At 49.9% G+C, this 16,409-nt stretch overlaps 1 protein-coding gene across 1 annotated transcript; it reads right to left on the bottom strand.

Annotated features, from left to right (window-relative positions):
* Positions 1–399: 399 nt before the first annotated feature.
* On the bottom strand, positions 400–14,021 carry CILP (cartilage intermediate layer protein). Its single transcript, XM_055320072.1, has 9 exons — positions 13,899–14,021; positions 12,273–12,441; positions 10,133–10,225; positions 9,191–9,460; positions 7,867–8,046; positions 7,162–7,476; positions 6,280–6,388; positions 5,431–5,588; positions 400–2,849 (listed from the first exon to the last, which is right to left on the bottom strand). The coding sequence occupies exons 2-9, from the start codon at positions 12,358–12,360 to the stop codon at positions 538–540; spliced, it is 3,525 nt and encodes a 1,174-aa protein (XP_055176047.1). The 5' UTR covers positions 12,361–12,441; positions 13,899–14,021; the 3' UTR covers positions 400–537.
* Between the last annotated feature and the right edge of the window lie 2,388 nt (positions 14,022–16,409).

The following is a 16,409-nucleotide window of genomic DNA, read 5'->3' as shown; positions in this document are numbered from 1 at the left end:
CATCAAAGAAATAACTTATTTACATTTCAAGTAAGAATATTGTCGATTATTCCTTTATTTCACCACCATTTATATGTGCGGACTGTGATAGAGGCCTTGCTGACATCCCATAGACCAAGGCCAAGAAATATGCTTTCTATTGGTTATTTGGTTTTTAACATCAGATTATCATTACTGTAGAGGTGAACAAAACCCTGCAAAAAAAAAAAAAAGGAAGGACATTTTCGTTGATGGCCACTGACTTTATCAATGGTCAGTTTCTTGTATTTCTTTTAAAGAACAAGACAAAAAAGATTTATTTTGACATCTCTGTGGGCTACGTGCCAATCGGTATCATGGGGTAAATACAGTAAGTAAAGGCATGAAGAAAACAAGCAAATTGCACCAGAACAGATGTGCTTAAATTAACCAAGTGACAGTTTATACATCAGTCTCACAATGGCTGTCACATGAGGTGGGGGAAGAAAAGTACCATATGACTTAGTTGCTCAGAGGCTGAGGAGCAATCCCGGGAAACCTCAGAGAGGCCACGCCTTCTCACCCGCGCTGGCCACCCCTACTAGCCCGTTGCTGTCTCCTTGAGGACACTCTTCCTCTGACAGTGCCTGTGGCAGGGGGCCGGGAGGGGGGACTCTGGAGGTACTGGAAGGCACTCTGGCGGCCCACCTGTCTCTCTACGCAGTTAAAGGTGAGGGCCACTCCCACGTTGCTCTTCATGACTCTGGAGGAGCCATCGGATGTCCCATCAAAGCACCGGCCAAGTGCAATCTCCTTGGCCGTGCGAGGGTCCTGGTCGGTGACAGTATAGATGCCATAGTTGTGGCCCAGTGGATCCAGGGGTGCCAGCATGGTGTACTCACTGGTGTCATTATTGACTGCTAGTGGTAGGTGGTTGACCAGGTACTCGTGAAGCATGGAATTTACGCTGGCTCGATGGCAGCTGCCCTGAGGGATGACCTTTACCAGTGTGCGATCCACACGGTCCTGGTCATAGAGCATCCCACTGCACTTGAACTCTAAACAGGCAGATGAGACATTGGGCTGGTCCCTGTCCCGTGTGCTCTTCACATCCCGGATCCCATACAACTTGCCCACTGTCCTCCGGTGGGTGCCCCCCATGTTGCGGGATCGCACATTCACCTCCACAGGCCCTACAATCTTCACCTTGATGTAGCAGGCCCTGAACTCCATTGGCTTGGGCCACCATGCTAGGTAGTCTTCAGTCCAGCTCATAGGGTCGTCCTCGTTGAAGGGGACAGTGTTGTAGTCATAATGATCCCCCTCAATCTGATAGAACCGGAAGTGGGCTGCACTGGGTGGTGCCTCCTCACATGCCTGGAGGTCCTCAAAGGCATAGATGGGCCCATTGCTCTCCTCAGCTGAGTTGGGCCTTGGCTTGGCCATGCTGATCTGGAAAGCTGTCTTCTTAACCCGTGGGTCCTCATGATCTGTCCGACGGTATTTGAGCCTATTGAGATAGGGCTGAGGGACACCAATTGTATTTGGGTTGAATTTAGGAAAAGATTGCACTGCTTCCAGTTCTTCCCCAGCCAGACTTGCCAAGACATAGGCGGAATAGGCATCAGGGGACTGGTCATCACAGAAGGCAGGCAGACAGGCCCCATTGGGGCCCGTGATGACACTGTCAAAGCGACCCCAGGCCCTGGGGTTGGACGAGAAGCCAGTTCTGGGCTCTAGGTTGATCACAGAGACCACAACCCCCTGGATCTGCTCACTGGGCAAGAACCTCTCACTCCGGTAGGCTCTAACCTTGATAAAGCACCTCCTGTTTTCTGGGACATCCAGATTAAAGAGCCTCCTTTCACGGATCTCCATGTTGCCCACCAGAAAGGTTCTCTCTTCCCTTTTGCCTCGCCTTTGGCTTTCAAATTCAAAGTCACCTTCCTCTTCCCACAACCCTGTATCTGGGTTGAGCGACCAGAGTTTCATTGTGGGCACGTGCTCTGGCATCTTGACCTGGGTTGAGTCAAGGTGGACCTTCACTTTGCCAACATTAAGCGGCTCTGAGGTGGCCTCATCTCTGAAGTCCACAGAGAACATACCATATGTCCGAAGGGGGAAGGTGTCTCCTTCATCGTTGATGAAGTTCAGGTCACTCTGGGCAGCAGTGGCTGTGGAAATATTCCGGGGATCCAGGAAGGTCACACTGGCCTTTACTTTTCCTGTGTAGGGTTCCCCATTCTGCCTGTAGAAACTCTTGGATGGGATCTCCAGTTCAGCCATAGGGTCTTCTCCAGCCACCTCCCCCAGGGGAATAATGTTGGTGTCCGTGGCCTCCAGTGTGATGGGCTCTTTCTTCCGAAGCATCTTGATCTCATGGAACACTGCACTCCCCTTCTTGTTGAAGGGCAGCACTTTAGTGGTGTTGACAAACTTCTGCAACCTGTCCACAAATGTGAGCACCAACCTCTCTGTGTCCTGGGGAACATGGAGGGTGAAGGTGCCCTTGTAGCCAGTCATGCTCACACGGTTACTTCCCATGTACACGTGGCCAAAGCGCATGGGTTCCCCGTTGTCAGCAGCACTGACGCGGCCACGCACGATGCTCCGGGTCTCTGTGCACCGCTGACAGCTGCACCCCACGGCCACCTTGGTGGGTAGTGTGTACCCACTGCACTGGATCTCTTTCTCCTCTGTTTTGGAGATGCCACAGCAGTACTCCACAGCATCCCGGCACCTGATCCCGTTATCCTGCTGCCCTGCGCAGGTCTTAACCGGGCAATGGCCCACGTCATAGTAGAAGGAGTTGGTGGCATTCTGGAAGCAGTCATGGGGCAGCCGGATAAGGTAGCTCTCAGGAGTTGGATTGCAAGGAGTCTCATCAGCGGCTATGGAGGGAAATGATGTGAATATTAAAAGTAAGTTCATGTCCTACATATAGGGTATCCTTACCCTCACCTCTCTGTGGGGCTTTATGGTTTTCAAAGTACTTGCACATCCAAGATCCCAAATCTCACAGAACTCTTCTGAGGGAGATGGAGTGAACATCATTAATTTCATTTTATACATTTTATACCATTAGAATCATGGTTCTCAATAGAAGGGTCTTGAAAGTTTGTGAGAGTGTTTTGAATTACCACTAAAATGAGGAGTTCTGCTGGCACTGTGGTATGGTATTGGCTGACGTGTAGAAGACTAGATGTGTATGTTTATTACAGTGTCTAAAAATCATCATTTTCCAGGAGCGTAGATAAAAGCAAATTGGTAGTGCATCAGAGTTACTTTTCAGTGCACCATGACATCACTAAAATGAGTGCTATCATGTTACAGGTTTCAGGTTTGTAAAAACATAACCATAAATTATATTGATGTCATATGTGAGTTCAGTATCTATAAAATATCACGTGTACCTCCAAATATTGGACTGCTGTTCGATGACTGGATATTGCTGCATAATTTTCTTCTACCATCCCATATCCTTTTGCAGAGATAGATTTAATGGAATTTGAAACATGCAAGCTGTCTAAATAAGATGCAGTCAAATAAGATTAGTTAAGTTGTGTTTGAAAAAAAAAAAGTAGTGGGCGGAGTGGAGGATGGGCATTGCTGCTCTGTGTCCTGCAATGGTCTGGCACTGTTCTGCATTAAGAATTTCTCTGCATATTTAAAAAAAAAAAGAATTTCTCTGCATGAAGTTTACATATCCCAGCAGACATTCATGTTGGTGGAAAACCTGTTTGAAATGATCAGAGCCTACTATTTTTATGTGGCTTTAACCATACGTTGAATTTTTTTTTCATACTTTGGATTTTTAAAGAGCACAACTACCATATAAATCCAGTGAAGATTGGACTTGGTTTAGCTTGGAATAATACCAAGAATTACTCCTTATTCCAGAAAAACCACATACCTGCACAACATTACCCAAGGAATGTGAACCCAAGCTGTCACATTCATGATGACTGGATTTAAGTGCAAGTGTGCAAGTGTCCAACCTCTTGGTTAGCCTTCTGATGTTGTTATGCCAAAAACATTTATACGTTGAAATAATACTGTTTTGAATTAGAGTTATTTTATTTTTCCTTTATGTTGTAGTTAGGGCCATGTGCACATGTATTTGGAAATTATATATAGCTCTTTTCTATCAATTTAACTTCAGAATGGTTAGGCAGTGTTAAAAATAGCTGTTACAGGTGGAAGAACCAAGAATATGGATTGGGAACCACTCTATAGGGGGCTCCACATTTCCTCTGCAGCGGCCCTAGTGCCCTGTGTCCTATTTGCTCTGAGGTCTGTTGCTCAACATTCTCAGAGTCTGTGAAATATTTCAGAATTCTTCCAATAAACTTTCCTCTCTCTCTCCTTTGTTTAGGCCAATTTTTTTTTAATTGGAGAGAGACAGAAAATGAATAAGAGGAAGGGGCAGAGGGAGAGGGAGAAGCAAACCCCCCGCTGAGCAGGGAGCCCGATGTGGGGCTTGATCCCAGGACTCTGGGATCATGACCTGAGCCAAAGGCAGAGGCCCATCCAACTGAGCTACCCAGGTGCTCCTATGCCAATTATTAAGATATCCTTCTTCCCTGCCCACTTTGCAGGTACAGGTTCCTGATTGATCTTGGCCTTGAGTCTCTCCTCCTCCAGATTACTTCTTAAAGCCAACTCTAATCGTAAACCTTAGCTCATGTTGGCCTCTTGATCTAGAATGCCTCACTTCCATATACACAGTCCCTGGCTGGTATTCAAGAGGAGGGGTTTTCAACACTGGCTGCAAATTAGAATCAACTGGGAGAGATTTTAATCTGTGCATACCTAGACCGTATCCCAAACCCATAACATCAGACTCTCTGGAGGTAGGACCCAGTCATCAGTATTTTTAAAAATTCATCAGGTGTGGGACGCCTGGGTGGCTCCGCAGTTTAGAGCCTGCCTTCGGCCCAGAGCATGATCCTGGAGTCCCGGGATCAAGTCCTACATCGGGCTCCGTGCATGGAGCCTGCTTCCCCCTCTGCCTGTGTCTCTGCCCCTCTCTCTCTCTCTCTCTCTCTCTCTCTCTCTCTCTCTCTCTTCTCTCTCTGTCTCTCATGAACAAATAAATAAAAAATCTTAAAAAAAAAATTCAGCAGGTGATCCCAAGAGTAGCCAAGGCTGTGACCCACTATTTAAGCTTCAGCTGAAAAGCTGCCCCCTCAAGCAATCACCCATGGTCACTCACACTGAGCGGTCTCTTTGTCTCATCTTATTTCCTGTTTCAGTGCATTTTTCTATCTTTACTTATTTGTCTCTTATTTATATCTCTTCACCCCTTCTGGACTGGCAGCTCTGTGAGGGTAGGATTCAGGACCGTGAGATCTTTGAGTCCTAGAGAGCATAGTGCTGTGCTCAGCACAGAAAAGCCCAATCTTCATTGCCCAGATATGTCCACTGGGGTGCTTACCTGCCCTGTGGCGACTCAGGATGCTGGCTGCTTACCTATGACAGTCAGCTGGGCCACCTGGGACTTCACAGCCCCAGCGTCACCCTGGGCCTTGCAAAAGTACTCGCCAGCCTGGTCCTGTTGCAGGTTCCTCAGCACCAGCTTGCTCTCATGCTTGTACAGGGAGGGATCCAGCAGTGTGCCATTGTGGTACCTGAAGGAATACAGAGGCAGAGCCTGAGGGGACGGTGGGAGGGCAGGTATCCCCAGGGAGAGTGCCAGGAGCAAGTAGCCAGGGAGGCAGATGATGGATGAGGCCTTGCAGATGCCAACACCCCCTCTGACTCAGCTCACCCAAGAGTACTGGCTGCCCTGGGAGTCAAGGGACTTCACTCTGAGTCCCGGCCTCACTACTAACTGCCTATGGATCCTTGGACAAATCATCTCACCTCTCTGAGCTTTCGTCTCCTGCTCTATAAAATGAGGACGGTTGTTCCCTAGCTTATTTCACAGAATTGTTGGGAGCATCAGACAAGATAATGGCTATAAAATAACTGTGAAGGGTAAAGGACTCACAGTGCTCGAGGACTCTGACCTTGTGTCAGGGGAAGCAGGGCCCGGCACCTTGTTCTGTGTCCCAAGGATATCCAAGTCAGGACCCTGAGACCAGAGCTGCTCTGTGCGGCCCCAGCTTCAAGAGGATAATGACAGGGCTAGCTGGTTGTCTGGGTAGCCTCGACCCCTCTGGCTCCCACTTGTAAATGCCAACTTAAGGGCTCTGTGCCAGGGCCTTACTAATAACTTTATTCTGTTGGTTATTGTCATGATTAATAAGTCCAGACCCAATGCAAGAAAGGACTGATTTCCAAGAAATGACTTGGCAAGGTAACTGGCAGGACACTCACCAGAAATACTTGTCTGGACCGGGCTTCCCTGTGGCCTTACAGCATAGGGACACACTCTGTCCAGCTCTCCGTGCTTTTGTCTCTGGGTTCATCACAATGTATGGAGTTTCTGGGACAGAACACAAGAAACAATGATTTGGTTTTTCTCTTTGTGCAGATTGTCCAGAGCCTTGCTCCCATGAGTTCTTTTGTCATGTGTTAAAATTGTATGACTTTACCCCTACTCCCACCCCTAGCTCCTCTGTAAGGGAAATGGTCCAGAATGGAGTCCACCCACTCCACACCCTAGGCCTAGAATCAGCTTCTGTGGCCTCTCAAGCAGCATTTGGGTGGGGCAGTAGAGAGCCAAGGGGACCTCATGCAAGCTAAGATTCCCAAGCACTGCCACTGGGACAGAGCTGGCTGTTTTGAATAGTGCAATACTCCCATTCTGCTGCCTTCAGCAGAATATGCTGGCCATTCTGCACCACTTCTGGATTCCCCTAGCCTCTTTCTCCAAATCTCACAATATATTGTAATTGACTATTTTAGAAAAGGTGGCCAGGGACGAATTCACACATTTGAGGGAGCAAGCCATGTCAACTCTGTGGGAAGAATACTCCAAGCAGCATATATAGCAAGTGCAAAGGCCCTGGGGCAGGAGTGTGCTTGTATGTTTGAGGAACAGCTAGGAGGCTATTCTGGCTCAAGTAGAATGACTCAGTGAGGGCGAAAGGGAGAGTAATAGAAGAAGAGAACAGGGAAGTAATGGAGGAGCCAGGTGATATAGAGCCTTGTGGGTCATGGTAAGGATTTGGAAGCTGGGAAGCCAGCACTTAGCACTATGATCCCTTTAATTAAAAGTCCAGCATTCCTGTCCAGCCCTATCCTGGAGAACTGTACCTGCCCTCATGAACTCTGCATTGACAGTGGCTGCCTTTAGCCCAGTCTTGGGCATTGTGAGCATGATGGGGGCAAATTTGGCCTTTGTGATCTTCAGAATGCTTTTGCCATCAGGGCACAAGCCAGGGACTCGGAACCTCCCACTGCTGTCTGTCTTGGTCAGTGGCTTAGGCGTCTTGGTCAGCAAGTAGACAGTGGCCCCTGAGGCTGGGGCGCCCCCAGGGAGGGAAACAGCTCCATGTAGCATGAAGTCCTGGCACATGCAGGCATCGCAGTCCGCATTCACCTGGCCCATGGGGCAGGTCAGGTCACAGGCTGTGGAAAAAGGGGCCACATCAGGAGGGCTTATATGGACTCTGGCTCTTCTTCAGGCACATCTCAGCCTGCGGACTCACATATGCTTCTCCTACTTAGGCCTTTGTTACCTTTCCTTATCAGCCTGCATAACTAATTCCCACTTCTTCTTTAAGACTTAGCCTAGGACACTTCTTCCAGGAAGACTTCTTTGATTCTCCTAAGCTATAAATGACCCTGCTCTGTGCTCCCACATTATCCTCTACATCCCCCATCAGAGCACATAACAGATGCTCATTTAATAGTTGGTGAATGCATGAATAAATGAATCAGTCTGACCCTCTGACCTCTCCTGGGCTGCTTCAGCTCAGTTGCATGCCTTCCCAGTACCAGGAACAAGAGTTGTAGTACCTGTACAGGCCTGGTCCATGCAGAGTCGGCCCTCCTCAGAGGCCTCATTGCACAGTGACACTGTCTCCGCCAAGCAGGTGCGTGTTCGGGTCTGCACTCCAGTGTGACCACAAGCAGCAGAACACTTGCTCCAGGGAGACCAGGGGCTCCAGATGCGTTCTGTGTCTCGGCGCAGGGACCCTGCAAAGCAGGATCAGTAGATGGTCTGACTTGTGTCCCAAGCGGACTCTGTCAGGAAATCTGCCCCCAAGGCTGTTTAATCTCAGAGAGATGGGGACTCTGATTACATCTCTTATTTGCACAAAGGTACTATATGGGCCAGGAGTGGCTCTGAGAGGGACTTGTTGGCCAAAGCACTGGGACTTGGATATGCTGTCCTGGGATGTGCAGGGGTAGCACCATCATCCCTCCGCATCCAGGTGGAAACAGTCATAATGTTCCTATGGAAGGGCTCTCTCCCAGTCAGGGTCCAGGACCTCAGTGACTCAGACCTCAAGCTCCCCCCTCACCTCTACTCTGAGGCCTGTGTGCAGGAATGGGGACCTTGGACCTGGCCCAGCCTGAGTTCCCACTCTGAATGACCACCACTACCACCTGGGCCTGCAGGGTAGGCTGTGGCAACTGGCAGAGTCACAGGAAGGGAGGGTGACCATCTGAAAAGTGGGCAACCCTGCAGCTGGCTCTGTATTATTGTACATGAAGAGGGAGGATGTCGAGCATGAACTCTTGGACTCTGCAGACCCTGACATGCATTCAAATCCGAGCTCTCCAGGTGTCAGCTGCATAATCGTAAGAAGTACCCTAACCTCTCCAAACCTAGAGTAACTTATCAGAATGGAGAATCCTCGCAGGGGGGTTATAAAGACTGAGTGGTGTACATAACTAGCACAGTGTCTGGCACCCAGATGCTATGAATGGAGATTCATTATCTTGTTTAATCCTCATAAAAACTGACATCATATTTACAAATATTTACTAATAGTACTAATATTACCCTGTTCTATTGGTGAGAAGCCCGAGGCTCAGAGAGATCAGGAAATTTGCCTAAGGAACACAGTTCAGACGGTAGACCCAGGATTCAAATGCAAGCAGCCCAACTCCAGGGCCTGTGGTCTTCACCATCTTGCCATGCACTCTCAATAAGTGAGTTGAATGAGTACTCTTGGGAAGATTATGGCTCTCATGACACTAATGTGTTATTCTGAGGGAGTCGAATCCTGTGTATGTGTGTGATATCCAGAGTCCCCGTGGCCAGATGCCAATCCTGGTCTCTCCTTGTGTCGAGGCTGGTGGGAGGTAGGGGGTTGGGGACTGTCCGGCTCACCTGGTGGGCAGAGGAAGCGCACGGTATAATTGGAGCAGTTCTGGCCGGGCCGCTGCTCCCTGTTGAGGCACCAGAAGCCCTCATGGGGACTGCCATGGACCACCTGGCCAGTGCTGCCTGCAGGTGTCCAATCAGTGGTCCGAGCCTCTAGCCACAGGGGCCGAGCACACACACGGTCCCCATAGTAGAAGTGAATGGCATCCAGTCGCTCATAGTCACCCTGTCCACCTGGGTGGTCGATGTTGAACCATGTTGTCCACTCGCCAGGACCTGAGAGGTAGAGGCAGGTCAGGGGGGCGCTGGAGCCTCAGGGAAGCTCCATCCCTCTTACCTCCCTTACTCCTGGGACTCACTCCTGATACCTCTCACCCACACCCATTGGTCCCAGCCCTATCACATCTATCTCTCCAGCATCTCTCCAGCCTTTCAACCTTCTGCTCCTGCCACTCCATTACAGCTCTCAGCAGCCTGGCTGTACCAGGTCAGGTAACTCCATGCCTCATCTCTCTACTTCCAAGTTCCCCCTCCACCCACCCTTCCGCCTCCTGGACACTGCAAACAGGGTGGGCTTTTTCTGGGTGGCTTGGATCCCACTGCTCCCCAGCTTTAAATCCCTTAGCCAGGCATTCAAGGTGAGCTGGTGGTGAGCTGGCCCCTGCTGTCTCTCTATCCTCATCTCCCTCTGTCTCCACCAGCCCGAGCTCTGGCCCCAGCAAGCCCCATAGCATTCCTAAGCATGTCAGGGAGCTTCACATTCTAAGCTGTCCTATTTCCCAGGTCTGTCTGCCTGGATAAAGATGTAGGTTAAATGCCTTGTAAAAGTGGGTTTCCATGGAAACCGTGACATCATGCCCTGGCTTCAAAGATTCTCGCACCAAGCTCAATAAAGACGCCCCTCTCCTGACCCCTCTTCTGACCCTCCCTGCTCCAGCCACAACTCACTTTCCAGAGAGTTGACAAGTTTGGCAAAGATGTTGGAGGTCCTCCTCCCAGGCTGGACTCTTCTTACCGACTGGGTGAGCATCATCTGCCTCCCTGAGGGCAAGAAGTGATAAGGATAATAATAGTTCTTGCCTCAAAGGATTGTGGCGATTAAATAAGCTCATTCATGAAATCCACTTAGAACAATGCCTCGCATGGTGTTTGCTGAATAAGTGTCAGCAACTCCTTTTTTTTTTTTTTTAAGATTTTTATTTATCACACACACACAGGCAGAGGGAGAAGCAGGCTCCATGCAGGGAGCCCAACGTGGGACTTGATCCCAGGACTCCAGGATCACACCCTAAGCTGAAGCCAGGCGCTAAACCACTGAGCCACCCAGGGATCCTCTAGTGTCAGCAACTCCTAAAGATGGGTACAGGATCCTTGGGCCATAAGCAACTTCCAGCCCCACCCCATCTGAGGCTGGATTGGTGGCTCCGGGAGGGGAAGGAGAAGAGTAGAGAACAGACAAGCTTTGAAAGGCAATTAACTCTCCTGCAAGGAGGCAAATCAGAATTCTCTATGCTGCTTAATTGGGGTGATAGGAGCTCTTTTAATCAAACTAATCTGATTTCCCCTCAGATGACTGAATGTTAATCATCTTCATAAATAGCAGCTGTCGGGGTGGAAAGAGCAAGGTGGGAGGTGGGTGCACACAGGATTTGGCAAGATGGTGAGACAGCCTTTGTTCCCGCATGGGCACTCACAAAGACCGCAGTGCATGAAGCTTTACAAGAGGGCTTTGAGCTTGAGTACATACTTGAGTATGTAGTTAGAAGTCAGGAGAGGAAGGGCAGATGGGAGAGAGCATATGGGGTAGTGCTGGGAGTACTGATGCTCAGGCATCTGGCCTCCACCTATCCCTTCAAGAACTCAGTGTCATCAGAGGACATGGTCAGAGGACAGGGAAACCAGAATGGGTTCTGGTATCTGTGAAGTTTGGCTGCACGGTCTAAATGAAACTGAGCTTTAAGCTTGAAGAATTTTTATGAAACTAAAGCCAGACCAAACCTCAAACCTGCTTTTGAGAACCCAGTGATCCCTTGTGATTCCCTTTTGCTTTGACTGCCAGGAATCTCAGAGCTAAATTTAGCACCCAGCGGTGATAACCCTCTTATCTTTTTTCCTCCCTTTGGGTGACAGCTAATCCCTCTCCTCATTTAAAAGATTTTCTCTCCTCTCTGTGTATTCTCATGAATAAATAAATAGAATCCAAGAAAGGAAAGAGAAAGAACGAAAGAAAAGAAAGAAAGAAGAAAAGAAAGAAAGAAAGAAAGAAAGAAAGAAAGAAAGAAAGAAGAAAGAAAGAAAAAGGAAGGAGAGAGAAAGAAAGAAAGAAAGAAAGAAAGAAAGAAAGAAAGAAAGAAAAAAGAAAGAAACGAAGAAAGAAAGAAAGAAGAAAGAAAGAAAGAAAGAAAGAAAGAAAGAAAGAAAGAAAGAAAGAAAGAAAGAAAGAGAAAAGAAAAAAAAGAAAGGAAGGATGGATGCATTCTGTTCTGGGGCATCTGGGTGGCTCAGTGGTTGAGCGTCTGCTTTGGCTCAGGGCATGATCCTGGGGTCCTGGGACTGAATCTTGCATCGAGCCCCCTGTGGGGAGCCTGCTTCTCCCTCTGCCTGTGTCTCTGCCTGTGTCTCTGCCTCTCTCTCTCTGTCTCTCATGAGTAAATAAATAAAATCTTTAAAAAAAAAAAAAAGATTCCATTCTGTGAGTGTTAATATTGGGAGCTATCTCAAATTCTTTGGGAAAACAGGGGATCCCTGGGTGGCTCAGCAGTTTAGCGCCTGCCTTTGGCCCAGGGCGCAATCCCGGAGTCCCGGGATCAAGTCCCGCGTCAGGCTCCCGGCATGGAGCCTGCTTCTCCCTCTGCCTGTGTCTCTGCCTCTCTCTCCTCTCTCTGTGACTATCATGAATAAATAAATAAATAAATCTTTAAAAAAAAATAAAAAATTCTTTGGGAAAACAAAGATAAATGATTAATAAGTCTATAAACCAGCCTGAGGCTTTAAGGACATTGCTGAGGCCCATAGTTGGGTCCCAGACCACATCTGACTTCACTATGGCAAGTAGAGGTTTGGAAGAGAGCAGATACTTAGCCCATACCCAACACAGAGGTGACTTCCAGGACCAGGAAGAAGAACATCCAGGCCTTGGTCCCCACCATCTTTCCCCCAGGCCCTCTTGGAAACATAGCAGGAGATGGCTGAGGGTGCTTCAGAGTTGGGTCCTCCTCAGAATGCAGTCCCCTAGGAAGTTTCTCAGATCCAATAACCTGCAAAGAAACAATGCTTATCAGCTTCACATTCCTGTGTCATCTCTCATGGCCTGAGCAGAACTATTTTTTGACCTATCAAAGGTAGAAGGATAGAATAAAGTCTTGTGGGAGATAACACCTGCCCAAGTCGTGAATCTGGGTAGCTTGGGAGGTGCAGAGGCTCAGGATTTGAGTTCAAATAAGGCAGAGCTGGATTCAGATCCAGGCTCCAGGACCCCATCTCAAGATGGGGCACAAGGGAGACAAGGGGTAAGGAGGTAACTTGCCAATGAGGAGGGGCCAGGGCTTACTCCCAACAGCCTCTGAATGACTCATTTATCACTTCCAAGACCTGGGCTTGGGGGCATGTTTTGCTACCCTTTGGTGAGGCTCACACTCTTGCACAATAGGGCTACACATTAACACCATGCAGCCCAGCCCTGACTACAGTGGCCCCTCACAGGACAGGCAAGCTGGAGGGCACAGATGCTTCAGACACTCGACCGCCGTGAACACATTCCCAGATGCGCACAGGCTGCAGCTGGAACACATTTCTGGCCTGTTTGTTGGGGCCTGGCTAGGAGTTACACAGCCAGGAGCTCCCTGAAGGAGAGCAGAGGGGACACCCCGTGCAAAGCCAGGGCTCCCCAATAACTGGTTAGGGGCTGTAGAACCTGGAGAGGAGAGTGGGTTTGGTGATAAGGGCAAAGATCCGTGGGGTGTGGCCCAGGCTCCTGCTCATTTTTATCTCTCCCCAGAGCTCTGGCCAACCCAGAATCTGACCAGTTCCTGGAGATTCAAAAGTGGCTCCCTTCAATGTCCAAAGTCCAGGGTGTGGTGGGAAAGAGGAGATTCCTCCTTTCCGGGGGAAAAAAGATCCAAAAGCACTTAGCTGTCCAGAGAGAAGAACAAACCAATCCCACATCGCAGATCTTCTAGCTCTAAGCATACTAACTTACCGCCCCCCTTTCCTGCTCTGCCGCCACCTTTTTCTCAGCCAAGGGAACAGAGGCATGGGGGTCCCCATTGTGTGTCTTACCCCAGGCTCCTGGGCTCTGAGCAGGGAGCTGAGTGCTACACAGCATTCAGTCTGAGGCGGCTCTAGAACTGTCTGGGAGGCCAAGGTGGCCTGAGGCACCTTGTGGAAAAACCATTTCCCATCTGGCAGCCCACAGAAGTTTCCTCAGCATATGCTCTGTTAGGCTCCCGGTCCACGCTCCTCAGAACTCTCGGACAAAGCAGACTGGCTGACCGCAAGAGAAAAGGAGGCACCCAGAGGTACAGACCCTACTGGGACCATCTGAGAGTCCCTGACCTCAGGTGAAGGAGGGGGAGGACTTTGGACCAATGGGGGAAAAGAGTGAACTTCAAAGTAGAAGGGCAGAGGGGGAGAGGAGATGCAGGGGAGGACAGGAGTAGCTGAACAGGGCAGTGAAATGCAGGCAGGAGTTGAGGGAAATGGGAGGGGAGCTCACCTGGTGTCCTGAGCGGGACTCCTCAGCTGGGGGTTCAGGTCTCCAGCTCTCCGGTCCAGCCGCAGGGCCTTATATAGCGCGGCTGGTGGCTCAGCCTGTGGCAGTGCGCCAGGGGAAGCGCTGAGAAACCAGATCTGAGCATGGGGAAGCTCAGCCTCCCCATCCCCTCCCCACATCCCCTGGAGCTCCCAGAGGCCCTGATTTCCCTTCCAGATCCTTAGGGGGAGATGCTGCAGGACCTGGGGAAAGGCCAGGTGGGCAGCTGCCTGGGGCTCCCCAGGCCAGAGCAGAGAGACATTTGGGGAGGTAGGATGGGCATGGGGAGCAGCCTTGGGAAGGGGCCAGGGGCTATTCTACAGCTGGGCAGCATTTCATGGCTCAGGGGGTAGCGTGCTCTTGCCTAAGCTTTGCGCTGATCCCTACATTCCCCTGGCCCTGGCCCGCCCATGCAGAGAGAGAACTTTGCTGGTGTTAGCACATACTCCAAACTCTCTTAGGCACACAAGTCACCTGGTCTCCCAACTGAGGGTAGGGCCTGGTCTGAGTTGGATGACTACTCAGCTTCTCTGGCCCCTGAGGGAACAGACAGAGAAACTTAGAAGGGAAAGGAACAAAGGAATTAGAGGACACAGGATATCACCTGGTGAGAACAGTTCTACCCTGCTCCTACCTACTTCCATCTGGGGGTCTGTCTATGGCCACTGAGCCCCAGAGCCCCTGCACCTAGACTGTCTGAGACCTTGCCGGACCGTCATAGGTGTGTATATGTGTCCGACTTCAGGTGTGGGGCCCACTGGCATATGCACAACCTTACCCATAGGTGGCGTAAGCAGCTGCGTGTGCTTCTAGACTTGAGCTGCCTCCCTGCCAGCAGGAATCTGCCGGCTGGCCTTCGCAGCCGTTCTACAGCTTTCACATGCATTAGAATCCCCTGGAGGGTTGATTGCTGGGCCCCACACGGAGCTTCTGATTCAGTATGTCTGAGGTGAGGCCTGAGACTGTATTTCTAACAACTGCCAGGTGATATTGATGCTTCATGGACTACATTAGAGTCCCAGCTGGAGGCAGATGGGGAGGGGTGTACTAGGAACCCAGAGCAAGAGCTTCTAGGACCCACCTCATGGGCCAGGCTCCTCAGGCCTGGGCCGGGCTTCCTGCCTCATGCCAGGATGGGGAGATGGAGGCCTGGTCCCAACAGCATCAATACCAAGTGTCGGCTCACTCTTTCCACACACCCTCATCAAGCTCCATGGCAGGCTTTAGGCTGAGCGCTGGGAGGCCACAAGGGAGGAGACACGTTCTTGCTCTCAGAGAAATGAGCCTCACGTGGTAAGGATCTCACAGTGAGCAGTGACTGTGATCCTCATCCAGAGAGCTGTGTATATGTGCTTGTGTGTGTCTGTGTCTTTGTCTCTGAGTGTATGTGTGTGTGTGTGTGTGTGTGTGTGTGTGTGTGTGTGTAGGCAGGAGTTTAGGAACTTTGTTTTTCTGAGCATCTCCCTAAACCTGGGCTGCTGGAGGGAAAGAGTGGGTACGGAGGAAGGATGTTGAGCAGCAACAGCTCGCAAGCGACCTAAAACACAGATCTGGTTTGCTTTGTCTCCTGGAGGCTAGTCTCCCTCTTAGTCCCTACCCCTTGGCCCATAGATTCTGTAGCCAGACCCAGTCTCGTCCAATTTGTTGTTGGAGCCAAACTGTGAAGTAGCTACAGCCGTGGCTTTGAAGGCAAAGTCTGAGCTGAGTGAAAACCATAAGAGCTCTACTAGTCTGGGGTACCTGGTTGGTGCAGTTGGTGGCACAGTTGGTTAAGCATCTGACTCTTGGTTCGACTCAGGGCATAATCACAGGGTGGTCAGATCGAGCCTTGCATAGAGCTCTATGCTCAGTATGGATTCTGCTTAAGATTCTCTCTCTCTCCTTCTGCTCCCCCCCACCCCCCATATAAATAAATAATTCTTTAAAAAGAGCTCTACTAGTCTGAGGAAAAAGACTAGACTGCAACAGCCAGATCAAAGGACAGGAGAAAAATAGGAAGTTGGGAGACAAAAGCCTAGTGCTGGCTCTTTTGCTGATTCTGATGTGTGACATTGGACAAGCAATGATCCAAGTGACCCTGGGCCTCAGGATCCCCAACCGTGCAACAAAAATTTGGACAGAGCGAGTTCTGAGGCCCCCAGTACTGCTGGCAATATCGATAAGATGCTAACAACAAACATTGTAGAGAGGAGAGAAAGGAAGGCCTGACAGCTGCAAGAAGTCAGGCCACAGATCAGGAGGGAGGCCAAAGAAGCAATGTGACCACTGAGGCCAGATAAAGAGAGCAAGGTATACAGGAGAGGATGGTGGGGAAGTAAATCAGAGGACTGAGGTCAATGTTAGGGTAATTAGCTGCTTTCTACATCCTCTGCTCTATGGAACCCAAGGGTACATGAAAGAGGCCTTCTGCACCCAGCCTACCTCTCTTCTGCACCCCTCTCTTCTCTGTCTGTAATGGGAGCCAGAGTACCCTGT

This window comes from Nyctereutes procyonoides, unplaced genomic scaffold (genome assembly GCF_905146905.1).
Source record: "Nyctereutes procyonoides isolate TBG_1078 unplaced genomic scaffold, NYPRO_anot_genome, whole genome shotgun sequence".
In the NCBI taxonomy this organism is placed as follows: domain Eukaryota; kingdom Metazoa; phylum Chordata; class Mammalia; order Carnivora; family Canidae; genus Nyctereutes; species Nyctereutes procyonoides.
The sequence above is the reverse complement of the archived record's forward strand: the minus strand, read 5'-3'. Positions and strand labels throughout refer to the sequence as shown.

Bases quoted from the DNA above. Each gene is read 5' to 3' on its own strand.
- CILP (XM_055320072.1), bottom strand. From the start codon at position 12,360: ATGTTTCCAAGAGGGCCTGGGGGAAAGATGGTGGGGACCAAGGCCTGG. The intron at 7,477-7,866 runs GTACTACAACTC...CTTTTTCCACAG, and splicing joins CATGGACCAGGCCTGTACAG to CCTGTGACCTGACCTGCCCC. The intron at 5,589-6,279 runs GTGAGTGTCCTG...GTATTCCTTCAG, and splicing joins GGTCCAGACAAGTATTTCTG to GTACCACAATGGCACACTGC.